We start from the raw sequence: 20,588 nt of genomic DNA, 5'->3' as shown, positions 1-20,588 counted from the left end.
TGAAGTAAGCTTGCAAAAAATACACTTATCAGAGATGTGCTAGTATGTAATGTTTGATATATGCGTATCTGCAAACTAAAATTTTAAAAAGATACTGTTTTAAATTTTTGTTTTAAAATCAGACATAAGTAATATATTTAGTATTCCAAAAAATATTTTTAAGTAAAAAATGACCATAAAAAATAGCTTACCTGGACCGTTTCGATTAGACTCGCTGAATAAAAAGGCATTGCCGCCATGTAAGTCAGGCTGTCAAAGGGAAAGGGAACTTAATCAGTGCACTGAAACATGATGCTGACACCAAACACTTTAATAGTCACCTTAATACATCAACATAATTTATAGTCAAGCCTGAATGATATTTTTCAGGTTTTCAACTATTACTACCTGTATCCTAAAGATACTTCAGAGACCTGTAAATAAGATCTTTATCCACAATTAGATAAAAATTAAGTATTAATAATAGTATAGAGACAGCCTGCAAAGAAGATAGATTTTATTTTAAACCAGGATAAAAGGTAGGCTCGTTTATGATTCATTGTTTGGACACTGACCTGTTCAGAGCTAATGTAGTCTCTAACTCTATTTAACATTTAGGATGAGGGGTCCATTGCATTGCTGCCTTCTTAGTGATATCTGAACAAGGATACTGTTCTGCTCCTGTCTTATATCATCTTTATCTATTCCCAGATTTCCCAACCAGCAGAGCTAAGCCAGTCTTCAATGGTAAGTGAAGTCCCCTTTTATTATTAAAAAAACAATATTGTACAGCTTTGCAAAGTTGTTTCCTACCACTAATATTTGGACAGAGTAATATTACAACTTTGCAAGCCTGCAAAATATAGTTATTTAAAATAGTATCAAGGCGGGACTTACCTAACCCTATGGGCCAGGTCCTGGCAAGTAGTGGTTTTCAAGGTGAATGGAACATCACTAAGTAATAATGTGCTGGAACGCCCCACAGAGGGAGCCAGCAAGCTGGGGGTTTCCAATTCACAATCTTCAAAAAAAATTAAAAAGTGAAGAGTAAAATTCTAATCTACAAAAACGGTCAGTGTTGTAAAATCACTAAGTGTCTTCAGCACTATGTTTTAATGACCCTAAGGTTTTGAGTTTGCTCATCACAATACAAATAAATTTGCACCTCTGATTAATAATAACACAATAATAATTATTTTCCTGTTAATTTCAGTTTAAAAAGTTGAAGACCTTTGCTAACTTCCTAAGACCACACACAAAAAATTAGGCAGTGATTTCAGCCTTTCAAATTAGAAAGATTTATTTTAAAGATAATACATATTTCAGAATTTAATTCCTAAATTCTAGATTACTTATCTTTTGAAGTTCTAGTCCCACAAATATTTCATTGCTCTAATTCCCTTCAGTGTAGTGAGATTTAATAATTTTTTCTCAATTCTAGCACTATAAAAATTAAGGGAAATTTTTGATATAAAAGATATTTTGATACTTACGATTTCAGTAGAAGGTGTTCTCCTATTTGTTTAGGATTCCATTTATGTGAAACTTCCCTAAAAAAATAAAAATAAATTTAAGTAAAATGAAAGCCATGTTATTTAAAATATCTTGAATTAGCCCAAGTTTCAAAAAGGTAATCAAGTTTTAATTTAAAAAACTATCTTGAAAGTGACGTCACGGAAATGGCGCCGTGAGCAGCGCATCCGACAGATCTCCCCAAAATCACAACAAATTTATCAACTAGAAACAGGAAAATTTATCTTCGGAGCAAACTGAAAGCAAAAGGACTGTTATCACTCGAATCTGAGAGACGAGGGTGTGGAGGAAGCTACCTCAGGGACGTTCATTCAAGCCGCGAGAAAGTGCACCGGTGGTAAGTCATCCCGCACTCAGAAACCGCCGCCGCCGCCGCCGCCGCCGCCGCGCTGGCGCGCTCCCGGTCTGGTTGCAGACCGAGCATTGCAGACCGAGCATTGCAGACCGAGCACCGCTAACGTTCCCAGCGGCCCGCGCACGGGGAGCGGGAGAGGCCCCAGGGCGGTATTCCCTACTTGGGAGATTCTCTCCGCGGGCGGGGCGCCTCACCCAGCCATTCAAGCTAACAATCAAGCGTTGGGGGAGGGGCGCGCGCAGGCAGCCTGAAATACCTTCGGGAGCACAGCTGCGACCCAATTACTGAAATTAACTTAACCCGTGAAATCTGCGCACCCTCGGTTCTGGTTGATAGGATCTCTCTCAGTTCACAGACCCGGGACGGGAGGCGTGATATTTTTTGGTGCCTCTCGCTAAAGGGGCGGGGGCAACTTCTGATTGATAGAGCCTCCATATTCAGGGATAAACGCTGACAAGAAGGACTTGGCAGATAATAAGATCTATACCACACTAGTCGCAAGCAGAGACTGGTGCCTCTTTTTACCGGCCAGGACAGGCTGCAAGGTGTGGAAAGCCTGGGTTGAGAGGTCCAACGGAATGCTAGGCGCTGAACAATCACCTTGACAACAATTGACTCCCACCCCCGCCTGATTGTACTGGAGGCCCTGACTGTCAGAGCCCTTCCCAGAGCCTTGCACTGAGTGGGGATAGAGTGGGGATTTCCCAGCTCTTTGAGCCTCTTACTCCCCAGGCAGAGGCAGTGGCAGCCTTGTGGCTGGATCGCCAGGCTGCTGGTTCGGGAGGGGGGGACTGGGAGAGAGAATCCACGAAGGCGAACTCTCTCGTCGTTGGACCCTGCAGACGCCGGCAGGCCTTGACTACCAACAAGACTAAAGCCAATTGTGTGACATTGACATAGAGCCCCATCAACTGCAAGTCCCTGCCTGGGTGTGGCGCAGGGGCAGGGCCTGGGGTGCAGAGTCGCCGACCGGGAAGAGGGAGAGAGGAGAAGGAGGAAGAGGTTGACATCTCAAAATCAGGAAAAATCCACAGACTTTGCAGCTTGTTCCACTGTTTGTTGGTTTTTTTTTTTTTTTGTAGTTGTTGTTTGTTCCTTCTATCTTATTGCCTTTATTTCCTCCACCTCAGCCCTTCTATTCTCTGCCCATCTTATGCTTCCCTTTTCTTGAACTACACTACCCATAAGTGTTACATTTTATTTCTCTCCTTCATCCTGACCCTCCTTTGGGGTTATACTCCAGGACACTTAATTCTCACTCTCTCCTCTTTTGTTTTTTTTGCCTTATTTTGTTTTTTTCTCTTCCTTTTTTATTTCTTCCTTCGTTTTTCACTTTTTCTTATTTTTTCCTTTCTATTCGTTTTTTCTTTTCTCGTTTTACTTTCCTCCCATTTAATCCTCAATCACGAACAAATTAGTTAATTTGGGACTCAAGGTTTTTTTTGGCTTTGTTTTTCTTTTTCGGTTTTGTTTTTGTTTTTTTCTGGTTGGTTTGTTTTTGTGGCATTTTGGGTCCTCCCAACCCAGGGTCTCCATTGTATTTGGTCTTTGCTCCACTTAATACAACGTATTTTTACTTATTATTTTTATTTTTTCTTCTTGATTATTCCTTTTTTTTGTCCTTTTTTCTGGTTCCCTCTTGTCCCTCTCATTATATCTCTTGGTTGACCGTCACCCGCAGGCAGATCAACTTATGCTTGTCTAAGATTTTCTTCCCTTTTTTTTTTTTTTTTTTTTTTATTTATTTTTATTTTTATTTTTTTTGCCCCCTTGAACTCTTCACCGCAAACCAGGCCCTCCATTATAGGCACGATATTTCCCTGAGGAGGGGAGAGGAGGGAAGGAGAACAAAGAAAAAAAAAAAAAGGGGGAAATAATAAATTATTACTGCTTTTTTTTTTGTGGGGTGTTTTACCCTTTGTTTTTGTTTTTTTGTTTTGTTTTGTTTTTTTTAGTGTGTGTTTTTGTTTTTGTTTTTGTTTTTGTTTTTTATTTTTTACTCTTTATTAATTCTAATTAGTGCTATCAACAAGACCACCCGCAGATGCCAATAAGAAAGAGGAAATCGAATATTATGGATACAAAAGAAAGAGAGGTAACACAAATAGATGTGGAAAAATCTATGGAGAAAAGACTTAACATATTGGAAGCCTTGGAGCTAAATGACAGAGAATTTAAAATAGAAATCTTAAAAATACTCAGAGATATACAAGAAAACACGGAAAGGCAATATAGGGAGATCAGAAAACAACTCAATGAACACAAAGAATATATTACCAAGGAAATTGAAACTATAAAAACAAATCAAACAGAAATGAAAAACTCAATTCACGAGCTGAAAAACGAGGTAACAAGCTTAGCTAGCAGAACAACCCAGATTGAAGATAGGATTAGTGAAATAGAAGACAAACAACTTGAGGCACAACAGAGAGAAGAAGAAAGAGACTCAAAAATAATAAAAAACGAGAAAGCCCTACAGGAATTATCTGACTCCATCAGAAAGAATAACATAAGAATAATAGGTATATCAGAGGGAGAAGAGAAAGAAAATGGAATGGAGAATATACTCAAACAAATAATAGACGAGAACTTCCCAAGCCTGTGGAAAGAACTAAAGCCTCAAGTTCAAGAAGCAAACAGAACACCGAGTTTTCTTAACCCCAACAAACCCACTCCAAGGCACATCATAATAAAGATGACACAAACCAGTGACAAAGAAAAAATTCTCAAGGCAGCCAGGGAAAAGAAGAGTACAACATATAAAGGAAGGCCTATTAGATTATCATCAGATTTCTCAGCAGAAACTCTACAAGCTAGAAGAGAGTGGACCCCAATATTTAAGGCCCTGAAAGAGAGGAACTTTCAGCCAAGAATACTATACCCATCAAAGCTATCCTTCAAGTATGAAGGAGATATAAAAACATTCACAAATACAGAAAAGATGAGAGAATTTATCACGAGAAAGCCCCCACTCCAGGAAATACTAAAGGGGGTTTTCCAACCAGATTCAAAGAACAAAAGAAAACAACACCACAAGTAACAGCTCCACCAAGAACACAATAAAACCAAACTTAAACTGTGACAACAAAGGAAAAAAAAAGGGGGGAGAGAATGGAGATTAACAGTAGCAAAGGACGATGAAGTGCAGAAATACTTATAAGATAGGGTACTACAATGAATATGGTAGGTACCCTTTTCATTACTTAATGGTAACCACCCTTGAAAAAACCACCACAAAAACACATGACTTAAAAAAGGTAGCAACAGAGGAAAGAAGTATGGAACACAAACAAACAGAAACAAATGATAGAAAAACAAAAGAGAAGAATCAAACTAGATACAAAACTAACAGAAAGCAATTTATAAAATGGTAGTAGGGAACCCACAAGTGTCAATAATTACACTAAATGTAAATGGATTAAACTTACCAATAAAAAGACACAGAGTAGCAGAATGGATTAAAAAAGAAAATCCAACTATATGCTGCCTACAAGAAACACATCTAAGCAACAAGGATAAAAACAAATTCAAAGTGAAAGGCTGGAAAACAATACTCCAAGCAAACAACACCCAAAAAAAAGCAGGTGTAGCAATACTCATATCTGATAATGCTGACTACAAGACAGAAAAAGTACTCAGAGACAAAAATGGTCACTTCATAATGATTAAGGGGACACTGAATCAAGAAGACATAACAATCCTTAATATATATGCACCAAACCAAGGAGCACCAAAATATATAAGACAGCTACTTATTGACCTTAAAACAAAAACTAACAAAAATACAATCATACTTGGAGACCTCAATACTCTGCTGACGGCTCTAGATCGGTCATCCAAACAGAGAATCAATAAAGATATAGTGGCCTTGAACGAAATACTAGAACACCTGGATATGATAGACATCTACAGGACACTTCATCCCAAAGCGACAGAGTATACATTTTTCTCTAGTGTACATGGAACATTCTCAAGAATTGACCATATGTTGGGCCACAAAGACAATATCAGCAAATTTAGAAAAATTGAAATTGTACCAAGCATATTTTCTGATCATAAAGCCTTGAAACTAGAATTCAACTGCAAAAAAGAGGGGGAAAAACCCACAAAAATGTGGAAACTAAACAACATACTTCTAAAAAATGAATGGGTCAAAGAAGAAATAAGCGCAGAGATCAAAAGATAGATACAGAGAAATGAAAATGAAAATACGACATATCAGAATCTCTGGGATGCAGCAAAAGCAGTAATAAGAGGAAAGTTCATATCACTTCAGGCCTATATGAACAAACAAGAGAGAGCCGAAGTAAACCACTTAACTTCACACCTTAAGGAACTAGAAAAAGAAGAACAAAGACAACCCAAAACCAGCCGAAGAAAGGAGATAATAAAAATCAGAGCAGAAATAAATGAAATAGAGAACAGAAAAACTATAGAAAAAATCAATAAAACAAGGAGCTGGTTCTTTGAAAAGATCAACAAAATTGACAAACCCTTGGCAAGACTCACCAAGGAAAAAAGGCACAGGACTCAAATAAATAAAATCCAAAATGAAAGAGGAGAGATCACCACAGACATCATAGATATACAAAGAATTATTGTAGAATACTATGAAAAATTATATGCCACCAAATACAACAATCTAGAAGAAATGGATAAATTCCTAGAACAATACAACCTTCCTAGACTGAGTCATGAAGAAGCAGAAAGCCTAAACAGACCAATCAGCAGGGAGGAAATAGAAAAAACTATTAAAAACCTCCCCAAAAATAAAAGTCCAGGCCCAGACGGTTATACTAGTGAATTCTATCAAACATTCAAAGAAGACTTGGTTCCTATTCTACTCAAAGTCTTCCAAAAAATTGAAGAAGAAGCAATACTTCCAAACACATTTTATGAGGCCAACATAACCCTCATACCAAAACCTGGCAAGGATGGCACAAAGAAAGAAAACTACAGACCAATATCTCTAATGAATACAGATGCTAAAATTCTAAACAAAATACTGGCAAACCGAATACAACAACATATTAAAAAAATAATACATCATGATCAAGTGGGATTCATCCCAGAATCTCAAGGATGGTTCAACATACGCAAAACGGTTAACGTAATACACCATATCAACAAAACAAAGAACAAAAACCACATGATCTTATCAATAGATGCAGAAAAGGCTTTTGATAAAATACAACACAATTTTATGTTTAAGACTCTCAACAAAATGGGTATAGAAGGAAAATATCTCAACATGATAAAGGCCATATATGATAAACCATCAGCTAACATCATATTAAATGGCACTAAACTGAAGGCTTTCCCCCTTAAATCAGGAACAAGACAGGGTTGTCCACTCTCTCCACTCTTATTTAACGTGGTACTAGAAGTTCTGGCCAGAGCAATCAGACAAGACAAAGAAATAAAAGGCATCCATATTGGAAAAGAAGAAGTAAAGGTATCACTTTTTGCTGATGATATGATCCTATACATCGAAAACCCGAAGGACTCCACAAAAAGATTATTAGAAACAATAAACCAATACAGTAAGGTCGCAGGATACAAAATTAACATACAGAAGTCCATAGCCTTTCTCTATGCCAACAATGAAATATTAGAAAACGAACTCAAAAAAATAATCCCCTTCACGATTGCAACAAAAAAAATAAAATACCTAGGAATAAACATAACAAAGAATGTTAAGGACCTATATAATGAAAATTACAAAGCATTGTTAAGGGAAATCGAAAAAGATACAATGAGATGGAAAAATATTCCTTGCTCTTGGATAGGAAGAATAAATATAATCAAAATGGCCATATTACCCAAAGCAATATACAAATTTAATGCAATTCCCATCAAAATTCCTATGAGATTTTTTAAAGAAATGGAACAAAAAATCATCAGATTTATATGGAACTATAAAAAACCCCGAATAGCCAAAACAATCCTAAGGAAAAAGAATGAAGCTGGGGGCATTACAATACCTGACTTTAAACTATATTATAGGGCCACAATAATCAAAACAGCATGGTATTGGCAGAAAAATAGACACTCAGACCAATGGAACAGAATAGAAAGCCCAGAAATAAAACCACATATATATGGTCAAATAATCTTTGATAAAGGGGCCAACAACACACAATGGAGAAAAGAAAGCCTCTTCAACAAATGGTGTTGGGAAAACTGGAAAGCCACATGCAAAAGAATGAAACTCGACTACAGCCTGTCCCCGTGTACTAAAATTAATTCAAAATGGATCAAAGACCTAAATATAAGACCTGAAACAATAAAGTACATAGAAGAAGACATAGGTACTAAACTCATGGACCTAGGTTTTAAAGAACATTTTATGAACTTGACTCCAATGGCAAGAGAAGTGAAGGCAAAGATAAATGAATGGGACTACATCAGAATAAAAAGTTTTTGCTCAGCAAGAGAAACTGATATAAAAATAAACAGACAGCCAACTAAATGGGAAATGATATTTTCAAACAACAGCTCAGATAAGGGCCTAATTTCCAAAATTTACAAAGAACTCATAAAACTCAACAACAAACAAACAAACAATCCAATAAAAAAATGGGAAGAAGACATGAATAGACACTTCTCCCAGGAAGAGATACAAATGGCCAACAGATATATGAAAAAATGCTCAGCTTCATTAGTTATTAGGGAAATGCAAATCAAAACTACAATGAGATACCACCTCACACCTGTTAGATTAGCTATGATCAACAAGACGGGTAATAGCAAATGTTGGAGAGGCTGTGGAGAAAAAGGAACCCTCATTCACTGTTGGTGGGACTGTAAGGTAGTACAACCATTATGGAGGAAAGTATGGTGGTTCCTCAAAAAAATGCAAATAGAACTACCTTATGACCCAGCAATCCCTCTACTGGGTATATACCCCCAAAACTCAGAAACATTGATACGTGAAGACACATGTAGCCCCATGTTCATTGCAGCACTGTTCACAGTGGCCAAGACATGGAAACAACCAAAAAGCCCTTCAATAGAAGACTGGATAAAGAAGATGTGGCACATATACACTATGGAATACTACTCAGCCATAAGAAACGATGACATCAGATCATTTACAGCAAAATGGTGGGATCTTGATAACATTATAAGGAGTGAAATAAGTAAATCAGAAAAAAACAAGAACTACATGATTCCATACATTGGTGGAACATAAAAATGAGACTAAGAGACATGGACAAGAGTGTGGTGGTTACCAGGGGTGGGGGGAGGGAGGACAGGGGGAGAGTTAGGGGGAGGGGGAGGGGCACAGAGAACTAGATAGAGGGTGGCGAAGGACAATCTGACTTTGGGCGAGGGGTATGCAACATAATTTAATGACAAAATTACCTAGACATGTTTTCTTTGAATATATGTACCCTGATTTATTAATGACATCCCATTACCATTAATAAAAATTTATTTAAAAAAAAAAAAAATGCAGCTTGTTTCTCATTAGGGACCCAGTGAAGGTACAAGGATGGGCTGCATTTATTATTGAAAACAACAATGGAGAAGTGCTCAGAGTCCCCTCAGCTTACCATCTACACTAAGAGTAACCTTAAGTGAGATAAAATTTAAAATATCATTATAAATAATATATGGAAATAACATTTTAAAAATAGCATTATAAATGTTGTATCTAAAATGACACTAGTACTTGCCTCGGGTTTTAAAGCCATTAAAGGGAAATAAATTTATTCAAATACTTGAAAAAAAAAAAACTATCTTCTAATGGTGAACATTTTCCTTTCCAGGACACACGTCCAACAACTAGTGGTTTGAGAAGAAAAACAGATGTACAAGGTATTTTCATATGTACTGACAGAAGAGGCTGACAAAGGAGGAAATTACAATTAGTTACAAAATTAAAAACGAGAAATTAAAAGAGGTATACAAGTGATAGGCTGATGAAAAAGAAAGTATGGGAAACAAAGAATTGGGATAAGGGAGGAAAAAAAGCTTTCAAAAATGTAAGAATGGGAATCAGAAAACAAAACAAAATGAAGGCACTGTGGTGCAGAATGATGTCAGCAGTGAAACAGGGTTCTTAATCCTGGCCACTAGGCCTGAAGCCTGCACTCCCTCTCATCTCATTTGATTCAAGAAGGAACCCTGTGAACAGCACAGCAGGCACCACTGCACTTGTTTTATTTATGAGAAAGATGAGGGTGAAAAAGATCACAGGGTCATGTTCAAAGGTGAGAGCAAAATGCCACAGTCTATTTAGGTTACCTCTGAAAATCAGGAAAGAGAAGTAAGAGAGGCAAGCTGAAAGAATAAAAAGGAAAAAACTGTATAAAGAGGAAAGTCAAAACAGAGAAAAGAATAGGGAGGGCAAAGAGGAAGTCAATAAGGCAGATGAAAGCGATGGGAGGTAGCAGGGGGATGGATGGGGCATGGAGGCGGCAGAGGAGGAAGGGAGGGTAGCAGGGGGAGGGACGGGCATGGGGGGCAGAGGCGGAGGAGGAAGGGAGGGTAGCAGGGGGAGGGACGGGCATGGGGGGCAGAGGCGGAGGAGGAAGGGAGGGTAGCAGGGGGAGGGACGGGCATGGGGGGCATGGGGGGCAGAGGCGGAGGAGGAAGGGAGGGTAGCAGGGGGAGGGACGGGCATGGAGGGGGCAGAGGAGGAAGGGAGGGTAGCAGGGGGAGGGACGGGCATGGGGGGCAGAGGCGGAGGAGGAAGGGAGGGTAGCAGGGGGAGGGACGGGCATGGGGGGCATGGGGGGCAGAGGCGGAGGAGGAAGGGAGGGTAGCAGGGGGAGGGACGGGCATGGAGGGGGCAGAGGAGGAAGGGAGGGTAGCAGGGGGAGGGACGGGCATGGGGGGCAGAGGCGGAGGAGGAAGGGAGGGTAGCAGGGGGAGGGACGGGCATGGGGGGCAGAGGCGGAGGAGGAAGGGAGGGTAGCAGGGGGAGGGACGGGCATGGGGGGCAGAGGCGGAGGAGGAAGGGAGGGTAGCAGGGGGAGGGACGGGCATGGGGGGCAGAGGCGGAGGAGGAAGGGAGGGTAGCAGGGGGAGGGACGGGCATGGGGGGCAGAGGCGGAGGAGGAAGGGAGGGTAGCAGGGGGAGGGACAGGCATGGGGGGCAGAGGCGGAGGAGGAAGGGAGGGTAGCAGGGGGAGGGACGGGCATGGGGGGCAGAGGCGGAGGAGGAAGGGAGGTGTCCAGGACGCAGGAGACCAGCTGCTCCGGTTCCCTGGATGAAACTGGCACCCACTGCACCATAGCCTCAGCAGGAAACTGAGGAAAACATTTTCTACCTCAAATAACTGAATATAACAAACACAAGGAGATAAAGGAACAAATATATTTTATATTAGAAAGGCAAAGAAGATTAATAACTAATAATGTAAGTGCTCTAAAAACAAACTCAGTCAATAATAACATGGCCAGTATGTGAACTTTTCTACATTTTCCTAAGAGACCAACCCTGTGTGATTTATAAGACTTTAGAGAACCTTGCATTCTGATTAACAATAGGATACCACAGGCCTGAACAACCACAGAAAAACACAGCTGGAATGACATTCAACGATTAAGATGAAAATGCATAAATTAATTAATTAATAAGGCCTCTCAACTTACTGGCAGTAACTTTATGATTATAAAACAAAATATACGATGTGGTCTGCCAATTATTTGAGCACTGCTATTACTCTTTTCATAGTTGTAGAAAGTATTACCAAGGGTTATTATGACATTAATACTAAGCCTGAAATTGTTATTAACATTATGGGCAGATGGGTCTGTGATCTGTTTCTGAAAGGACAGGGCCACCTCCCCTTCAAATACAAAGCTAATTACTACTGCCACTTATTAAAATCATTAAGATTAAAGAGAGAAAATAAAATTTAGAATCAAATATAAAAACAAATTTAAGATTTTCTTCTTGTACCCGTACTCTACTCCTAAACTGGTTAAAACTTACTGCCAGAGTAACACACTTAAATAGTATAGAAATCTACTTGTGATTAAACTTTTATATTTCATTATTAGATACAAAACATGTGTAAATACATTTAACTCACTATTTTTAAAAGCAAAAATTGCCCTTCAAACAAGCAACAAAATCGAGAGGAGTGACTTGCTTTTTTCTCCAAATAGTTTTCCATTTGATAGATGAATATACATACTTAATGCATAATCAATACACAAAAGCAATAGAATTTTAAAATAACTTCATACTTAAGCAATCTCACCTGCTCAAATAGCTTCCCTCTTAAAACAGCCTTCACTCAACCCGACTCACATCTCTCCCCTTCCGGCTTCTTTCCAACTCCTGTCACAGCCAACTTTCTAAACCTGCTACTTCCTGTCCGAACCTCCCACTCACCTCTGAACCCACTCCAACTGATTTCCACCCAATTATTTTAACAGAAACAGCTCTTGCCAAGGCTCCCGTGACCTCCATGTCATTAAACCCAGCTGACAGTTTATAGTCTGTACCATTTTGTTCTCTCAGCAGCTGCCAGCTGCTAGCCTCCCTCATTCAAGCACTGCCTGCCCTGGCCCCCGCTATCCCACCCTCTCCCGGGTTTTCTCAGCACTGCCTGCCCTGGCCCCCGCTATCCCACCCTCTCCCGGGTTTTCTCAGCACTGCCTGCCCTGGCCCCCACTATCCCATCCTCTCCCGGGTTTTCTCAGCACTGCCTGCCCTGGCCCCCGCTATCCCACCCTCTCCCGGGTTTTCTCAGCACTGCCTGCCCTGGCCCCCGCTATCCCACCCTCTCCCGGGTTTTCTCAGCACTGCCTGCCCTGGCCCCCGCTATCCCACCCTCTCCCGGGTTTTCTCAGCACTGCCTGCCCTGGCCCCCGCTATCCCACCCTCTCCCGGGTTTTCTCAGCACTGCCTGCCCTGGCCTCCGCTATCCCACCCTCTCCCGGGTTTTCTCAGCACTGCCTGCCCTGGCCCCCGCTATCCCACCCTCTCCCGGGTTTTCTCAGCACTGCCTGCCCTGGCCCCCGCTATCCCATCCTCCCCCGGGTTTTCTCCTCTCTCCTGGTCTCTCCTTTGACTTCTGGCAGGAGCCTTTATCTTAACCAGCCACCGATGCTGGAGATCCAAGAGGCACAAGCCATCTTTTTTTTCTTACTTTATATGTGATACTCCTTCCCTACGTGATCTCATCCAAGATGATGGGTTTGAAACCTCCCGAACCTATTCTCCTCAGTTTGGAGCTTCTCTGTGTGTCAACTTTATTGTATGTCATCTGTCTAATGACAGCTCTACCTGGATATAGCAAAGCACCTTTGCCCTTGTCCAAATCAAACTCATGATCTTTTCTACTCTTAGGCTCGTTTAGTGTCAGGATTTTGCTTACCTTGGTTCAGTCATCAATTCAAATGGAGACTGCAGCCAAAAAATAAAGAGAAGGTTGAGAGTTGGAAGGGCAACGATGGAAGAATTAAAAATGATCAAGAGCTAAGATGTGTCATTAGAGACCAAGGCTAAGATCATCCACACTCTCATATTCCTAATTACTATGTACAGATGTGAAAGCTGAACAGTGAAGAAGGCTGATAGAAAATAAATGATGATTCATTTGAAATACAGTGTTAAAGGAGAGCTCTACAGAGACCCTGGACCCTGAACAAGTAGGTCGTACAGTAACTTAAGCCTGAAATATTGCTGGAGACAAAAATGAAAAAAACTAAAGCTGTCCTACTTCAGACACATCCTGGGAAGGCAGAGCTCTTTGGAAAAGACAATAATGCTGGGAAAAATAAAAGCAGCAGAAAAAGAAGACCAAACATGAGCTGGATCGACTCCATAATGGAAGCCATAAGCATGTGCAGTGTACAGGAGCTGAGCAGGGCAGCTGAGGACAGGGCACTGTGGACATCACTCACTCACACGGTCGCCAGGAATGGGAGATGACTCAAGGGCATGGCCCGTAACATGCACACACACTTAGGAACTGTTCATTAGGAATTCTACTGAACTGGAAAAAGAGTTTATTGTGTTTAAAATAAAATGTGTTTAAAAGGGTTCTTTAGGGTCGAGCAACACATAGTCTAACTCAGTGATTTTCAACCTCTTTATACTTGGGGACTGGTGAAAATAGGATTATTTTGGGAACTGTTAGGCAGAAATCACCCTGAGCATAAGCAAATTTGACTAAGACTATTGTTGTATAATCTTCAGACAGTATCAGTGTGGTTAACTCTTGCACAGACTGGCATGAAATTTCTGGTGGACTAACCCTGCAGACTGGCGGTTCAAAAACACTGGTCTAAGTCTACCCGGGAAGGTTTGGAAAGTATCTGAGAGGGGTCTGAGCAGATAAAGAGAAATCACAGATGATGATCCCGAGTTACATACACTTTTTAAAAATGTAACAATATTAAGAAACTAAATATCGGTGAATCCATACTGTCTCACCTGTTGTACCTAGTAATCACTGTGCAATTAAGGAAGCTCAGTGTAGGAGACCCCAGAGCTCATCCTCCTCACGTGGTAACTTCTGGGACTGCTTTGCTGCCTGTGGGCTATGACTTTGCTTTCCCCTGAGAAACGTCAACCCTGCCCAAAGAAGTTAGAATTAAGGAAAGAAAAATGTTTACACTGAACTTCAGAGAATGGATTTTATTTTATATCCAGCTACATAAGCCAAAGTCCTAGAAGTTATCTTTAACACTTCTATCACCTACCATCCCTAACCCATCACCAATTCCATCAATTTTACCTAAACAGATTTCAAAACTATGCACTCACATCCACCCATCTAGAAAGACACCACCCAGGTTGCAGCTGCCCTGGCTCTGACCTACTTCGGCACTCCCACACTGCTCTCCATGACGGTGTCTAAGCTCCAGCCACGTGAGCTTTCTTAGATACCTAAATTCTCCATGTTGCCCTGGCTGCACAACCTTTACACAAACTGATCTGTGATTCAAATCACCACCCCCTGAATTGCAGCTTAGGTGTCATTTTATTAGAGACACTGTTCCTAACCCTTTAATACTCTCTCAGAACCATATTCTTTTCCTTCAGAGAACAAAACCCAATTAGTACTTATTTATTTATTAGTGGAATTATTTTACTTAATGTATGGCCCTTATACTAGATTCTAAGCTTCTCAGTCACAGGTATCTTTTATTTCTTCTCAATGTATATTTGATTTCTAGTACTGGGCCTAGAGCATAGAAGGTACTCAGGAAATATTAGCTAGGTAAATAAATTAATTAACGAGGACTTATTACAAAAATTATCCAGATAGAATACAACAAAACTAATCTTTCATGTTTTCTTTAAGAAAATTCAAAATGACCAAGAGAAAATACAGACCTATATACTCTGACTGTGTCTACAGAATAAAATTAGATAAAATTTAACAAAATTCTGTGCCTTCCCATTCTCATTTCTTTTTTCCTTCCCCTTAACCTAAAATTAAAGTTACCATTTCACCTGTATTTTTGTGAAATGTCATTACTTGCCTAAGGTCTCAGAACTAAAAAGTGGTATAGCCAGGACCAACAGTGTTCTGATTGCAAATACAGAATTCTTCACACTTTACCATAAAGACATCTCTGAAACTCATTAAATTTTTATAGAATTTTGTGTTTCTGGGAGAACTTCAAGAATATTTGATGACAAGTACTAACTTTCCATTTTATCCTGTGATATAAAAGCAATAGAGTGGCCTGACCTGCAGTGGCGCAGTGGATAGAGCATCGACCTGGGAAGCTGAGGTCCCAGTTTCAAAACCCTGAGGTCAATGGTAGGCGTGCCAGTTTGAGAACGGGATCATTGACATGATCCAGAGGTCGCTGGCTTGAACAAGGGGTCACTGGCTCGGCTTGAGCACCTCCCCACCGCCTCCATCAAGGCATGTATGAGGAGCAATCAATTAACTAAAATGACACACTGCAAGTTGATGTTTCTCATCTCTCTCCTCCCATATTCTTTCCCTTCCTGTCTCTCTTTCTCAAAAACTCAAAGTTAAATAAATAAATAAAAATCAATAGGGTGGATAGTTAGCCAGCAGCAGGAATTCAGACTTTTAAAGTATGACTGAGGAAATTTCTAGCTGGCCAAATATTTCATTTGTAACATTTAGCAAAGCTGTGTTAAAAGAACTTGGAGACTATGAGGCCCTCTGAAAGCAAACATTGGCAAAAAGCCCGCTACCAGTCTCCTGTCTTTATGTTCTTCCCTATAAGGACTGAATCTCAAGGTTAAGATGCTAGTTAGCTGTACCTGCAACTACCTCACTTCTCTGTTGACCCAAAAAATTCACCCTGCCAGCAGCCAACTTTCAAAGTCTTTAATGATATCCCTGGGATTTAATGTTGATACATAAAAATAACCGATTCCTGTCAAAGCGCACTTACACAACTGCATGTTTTCCAATATTATCTATTAAAATTCCCCTTTCATATATTCCTTGTAAGGTTCCCTTTCTGTTACATGCAGTTGTGACTGTCCGAAATGCCTACAATTCTTATCATGCTTTTCTTTCTACATAGACCCTCATTCTTCTTCCACCTACTGACCGTGTACCCTGTTTCAGAAAGACAGGCACGGAAGTAATTTACCCAATTTCTCTACTCTCTCCCCCCAAACGTATCTAACAATTCCAATGCACCTTTCTTGGCTTCGATGACACTCTAGTCCTACAGTTTGCTGCTATTTTCAATTTGTTTTGTGAGCACGCCTTACTACTCCCCCTAACTACCTCTCCTAGTACACACACACGGCACTCACATATGCACTCACACACTTCCCAGGAGTCTGTGTTTGGTCCACTTCCTGTCATGTAGTCTACACCAGTGTTTTTCCATAGACCAGTCCACGAGAAATTTCAGGCCAGCCCACAAATCAGTTAACCACCCTGCTGCTGTATGAAAATCATAGACCCAATGATCTTAGTCGAATTTACTTATGCTCAGGGTTATTTCTACCTTAGCGATATCTGAAATAATTCTATCTTCCCAATCCCCAAGTGTAAAAAGGTTGAAAACCACTGATCTACATACACAAACTCCTCAGGGAAATTCATCCATCCACGTTTCAACTGCTACTTTTATGCCACTACATTCAAAGCTATGCCTCCAGCTTCAAGTTTTCTCTAAGACTCTGACATGGTTCTAACAGCTTATTAAGGACATGTTCCCTTTACATGGCCTGCAGGAATCTCAGACATCATCGAATGAAGGTGAAATTCCTTATCCTCTTTACCTTCCCAACTTGCTGTTCTTCATGAATTCTTCAACTTGATTCCAATCTAGAAATCTGTCCCTGCTGACGATTTACTCTCCCAGATGCCCATTCCCAATCTATCACTAATTATAAATTACACATCAGCGATGTCTCTCCAGCTCATCCCCTTCTGTTCTATTCCATAGTTCAGACCCTTCTCAGACTAGCCTAGATTACTGCAATAGTTCTGCACAAGCTTCTGTCTATACCAGTCCTTTTTTTAACACTGCCACTTGAGTATACCCTTGATCAAATCACCCTTACAGTAAAAAGGAAAAAGAAAAACAAAACAACCACATTCGATTTCTAGTTCCACAGAAAATAAAGCCTAAGTCCCTTACAAAGGCACTGTCATGCCTCCGCTAGCACCTCAGCCTCTTTTCCTGCTGTTCCACTGCATACATGCCCACTATTCTCAAGCATAAGACACTTAGTACCCACACCTTCCAGCCTCCAGTGGGCATGGTGTCACCTCTACTCAGAATTCTCTCCTCTGCCAAGTCAATTCCTATTCATAATTCAAGATCTAGCTCAGATTTCAGTTCTTTTTTGAAATCCTTGACAATAAGTCTATGCAAAGTATTCCTTGGGCTCTGAAATGGTTTTGTTTAATTATAGCACTAAACACGAAGTAGTGTAATTTGCTTACATGTATCTCCTTCACTAGACTGGCTACGTGAAGAGCAGGAACTGCTCACATACTCATGTTTGTACCTGACAGTTTTGCTGACACAGCAGTAGGAGCTGAAAGATGTATCTCAGTAGATGCTACACCAGAAAGCATTTTCTTTATCACATACTAATTCAATAAGATATAATCAATTAAACTTATATTCTGTTTCTTCTCTTAGCTACTTCAGGCCAGTCAAGTTTTCAAATTCAAGGTATTTTTAGGAACGATCATATTTTGTCATATTTTTAATATGACATATATATTGAAAAAATACCAAAAAGGTACCTTGGTAAAGGTGTGAATTCACTGATAATTCCCTCTGCTCCAAGTGTGATTCCCTGGACAATAAATGTGCTTCCCATTCCTTTCCAAAGGGCCCTTGGTCCCTAAAATGAACAAAATGTATTGTTATTTCTGTTAATGCCTAAATAAGAAACACAAAGGTCTTAATTAAACTTGATATGGAATGTTTATTGATAATTCCAATGAAGCATTATTCAAAATAACAGTAGTACCAAACTACAACTAACTTAATTTCTAACCTTATGTAATATTTGTTGGATAGATTACGTTTAGGTCAAGATAAACATTACAATTAATTAAACATCTCTAATAGTGATTAAATAACCTTAATATTTAATCAATTTTGGGAGGGGTGTAAACTCACTGATTTTTCAGTGATACCAAAAAGATGCCATCATCTTACATTAGTTTTCATACTAGACTTAGGATGGAATTATTACTGCTTTAATTATTACCAAGGCCAATGCCACTTAGCTTTAATCAAATCTAGACTAAGTATCACCTGAGTTTTGTTGATGCTGTACATAATATTGATGACTGTAAAAGGAGTGAGATGATAATGTCGAGCATGATAATTAACCTGTAAAAGAGAGATTTCATGATTATTTTGTCATTGTTTTGATAAGAAATTACAAGGACATGAAAGATATACTGTGGAGTCACAGCATAAACAGAAGTTCAATTCTAAAGTCAGCATAAATTACACATAAGTAAAATAACTCTTGAACGTGCTTTCAATAACTTACTTTTAAAAAGTATACATGGTTACATAAATATAACCCTGAAAATCAATATACAATATACACAGTAATATAGAATATATAATAAAGGCCTTATTGTTTGATATTTGTTTCCTTAAATACTCGAGTTACATTCAGTGTGGCCAACAGTTGATGCTCTTTAACAGAGGAACCACAGAGACCTCGGGGCACAGGAGCTTTGTGTCTCCCAATGGCTAGTCGTCTTCAAACTATAAGCTATATACAGTTAGTAAATCAGTATCAATAAAATCAGTATGAAGTATTTCAGAACCAATACTTATTAAGTAAAAAAAAATTTTTTTAAAGTACTAAGATACATCATATATTCCAAAGGTATTATTTCATATAACTTTTTAAAAGTTACACACATATACTGTATATGTATATGCTAGACCACAATGTAATAGTGTCAACATTTATAAAATATATGCCTGAAATTCACTGTTTTGGGGTATATACAACTATTCATGCTTTTAAATGGCCATTTCTCTATATACATTTATTTTTTGGTGCTAAGCATGAACAGCTTAATTTGTAATTATTTACATCTTTTCTAATGCAATTTTCAAAGATAAGTTATATTATAGAGTTTTTGTCATTGTGGACCCCAAGGGTCTTTAAGGGAATTGACAAATTAAAAATTACTTTCTTGAGACTAAGACATAATTTATCTTTTTACTTGTGTTGACATTTTTTCAATAATAGTACAAAAGCAGAGATGAGTAAATAGCTAACTCCTTAGCATGAATCAAGACAATGGTGCCAAACTGTATTTTTGTACTAATTATATTCTTCATCTCATTCATTTATAGGGAAGAAAAAGCCACTTTCACTAAAGAATGTCCTTGCTGAAGCAGTAAATATATAAATTTTATAAAATCTTGATCCTTGGGCATACATTGTTTTTATAATTAATATTTTGTGTGTTGTATAATGAGGTAAGATGTCTGTTTTGAGGGAAAGCATGTGTCCAATAAAGCTGCATTGGACCTAAACTAGCCTAAACTAAGCCACTTTTTTTTATGGAACACCATTTCTTCTAGCAAAACTGATAGACAATAGTTATTCACACTTAGAACAGACATGTTTTTAAAAACTAATAAAGTAAGCTTATTGATTTGAAAAACCCCAAAACAATAGTATTTGTTGCCAATGATGTATTTGAGTATATACAAACAAAAATTCAAATTCTGGAAAATCTGTAGCCACCATCAAGAGCTAAGCAACACTGAAACCGTTCTCTGTGAGATTTGTAGCTATTTTAATGGTGGTGTTTTTTCTTTTTATTTAATACCGTATAATCAAAAGATGATAGATCTTTCAGAAGACCTATATAACTCAATAAATCAATATTTTTTAGTTAATCAATACATGATGTAACAAAATCACATGTGGGTAAAAATCCATTCAACATGCAGTATAGATCAACAGGTTTTCATGTAACAGCATAAAAAAGTTAATGGATGTGGTTTCAGATTTCACATTGCAAATAATCTTCAAGAAATTACTACTTATTAAGTTTCAATGCAGTATCAAAAAAGAATATCTACCAACTATCTAAAATAAATATAAAATACTCCATTTTCAAATATACACGTGTATAAGGTTAGACATTATTTCTTTCAAAAACAATATATTGCAACAGATAGACTGCAGAAGCAGATGTGAAAATCTGACTGTCTTTCACATTATGCCAGATATTAAAGATATTTGGGAAAAAATGCTTTTTTTCATAAAAGTATTATGTTAATATCTTAATAT

At 38.9% G+C, this 20,588-nt stretch overlaps 1 protein-coding gene across 1 annotated transcript in view; it reads right to left on the bottom strand.

Annotated features, from left to right (window-relative positions):
* The window catches only part of SLC25A46 (solute carrier family 25 member 46), a 36,057-nt gene that overhangs the window by 9,757 nt on the left and 5,712 nt on the right, over positions 1-20,588 (bottom strand). The window contains exons 4-7 of the mRNA XM_066381985.1: positions 18,569-18,646; positions 18,049-18,149; positions 1,473-1,529; positions 192-249 (exon numbers count right to left, since the gene is read on the bottom strand). Coding sequence (XP_066238082.1) covers positions 192-249; positions 1,473-1,529; positions 18,049-18,149; positions 18,569-18,646 — 294 coding nt within the window. The remainder of the gene's footprint in view (positions 1-191; positions 250-1,472; positions 1,530-18,048; positions 18,150-18,568; positions 18,647-20,588) is intronic.

Source organism: Saccopteryx leptura, chromosome 4 (assembly GCF_036850995.1).
Source record: "Saccopteryx leptura isolate mSacLep1 chromosome 4, mSacLep1_pri_phased_curated, whole genome shotgun sequence".
Lineage (NCBI taxonomy): Eukaryota > Metazoa > Chordata > Mammalia > Chiroptera > Emballonuridae > Saccopteryx > Saccopteryx leptura.
Note: the sequence above shows the minus strand (reverse complement) of the source record. Positions and strands in the feature narration are given on the sequence as shown.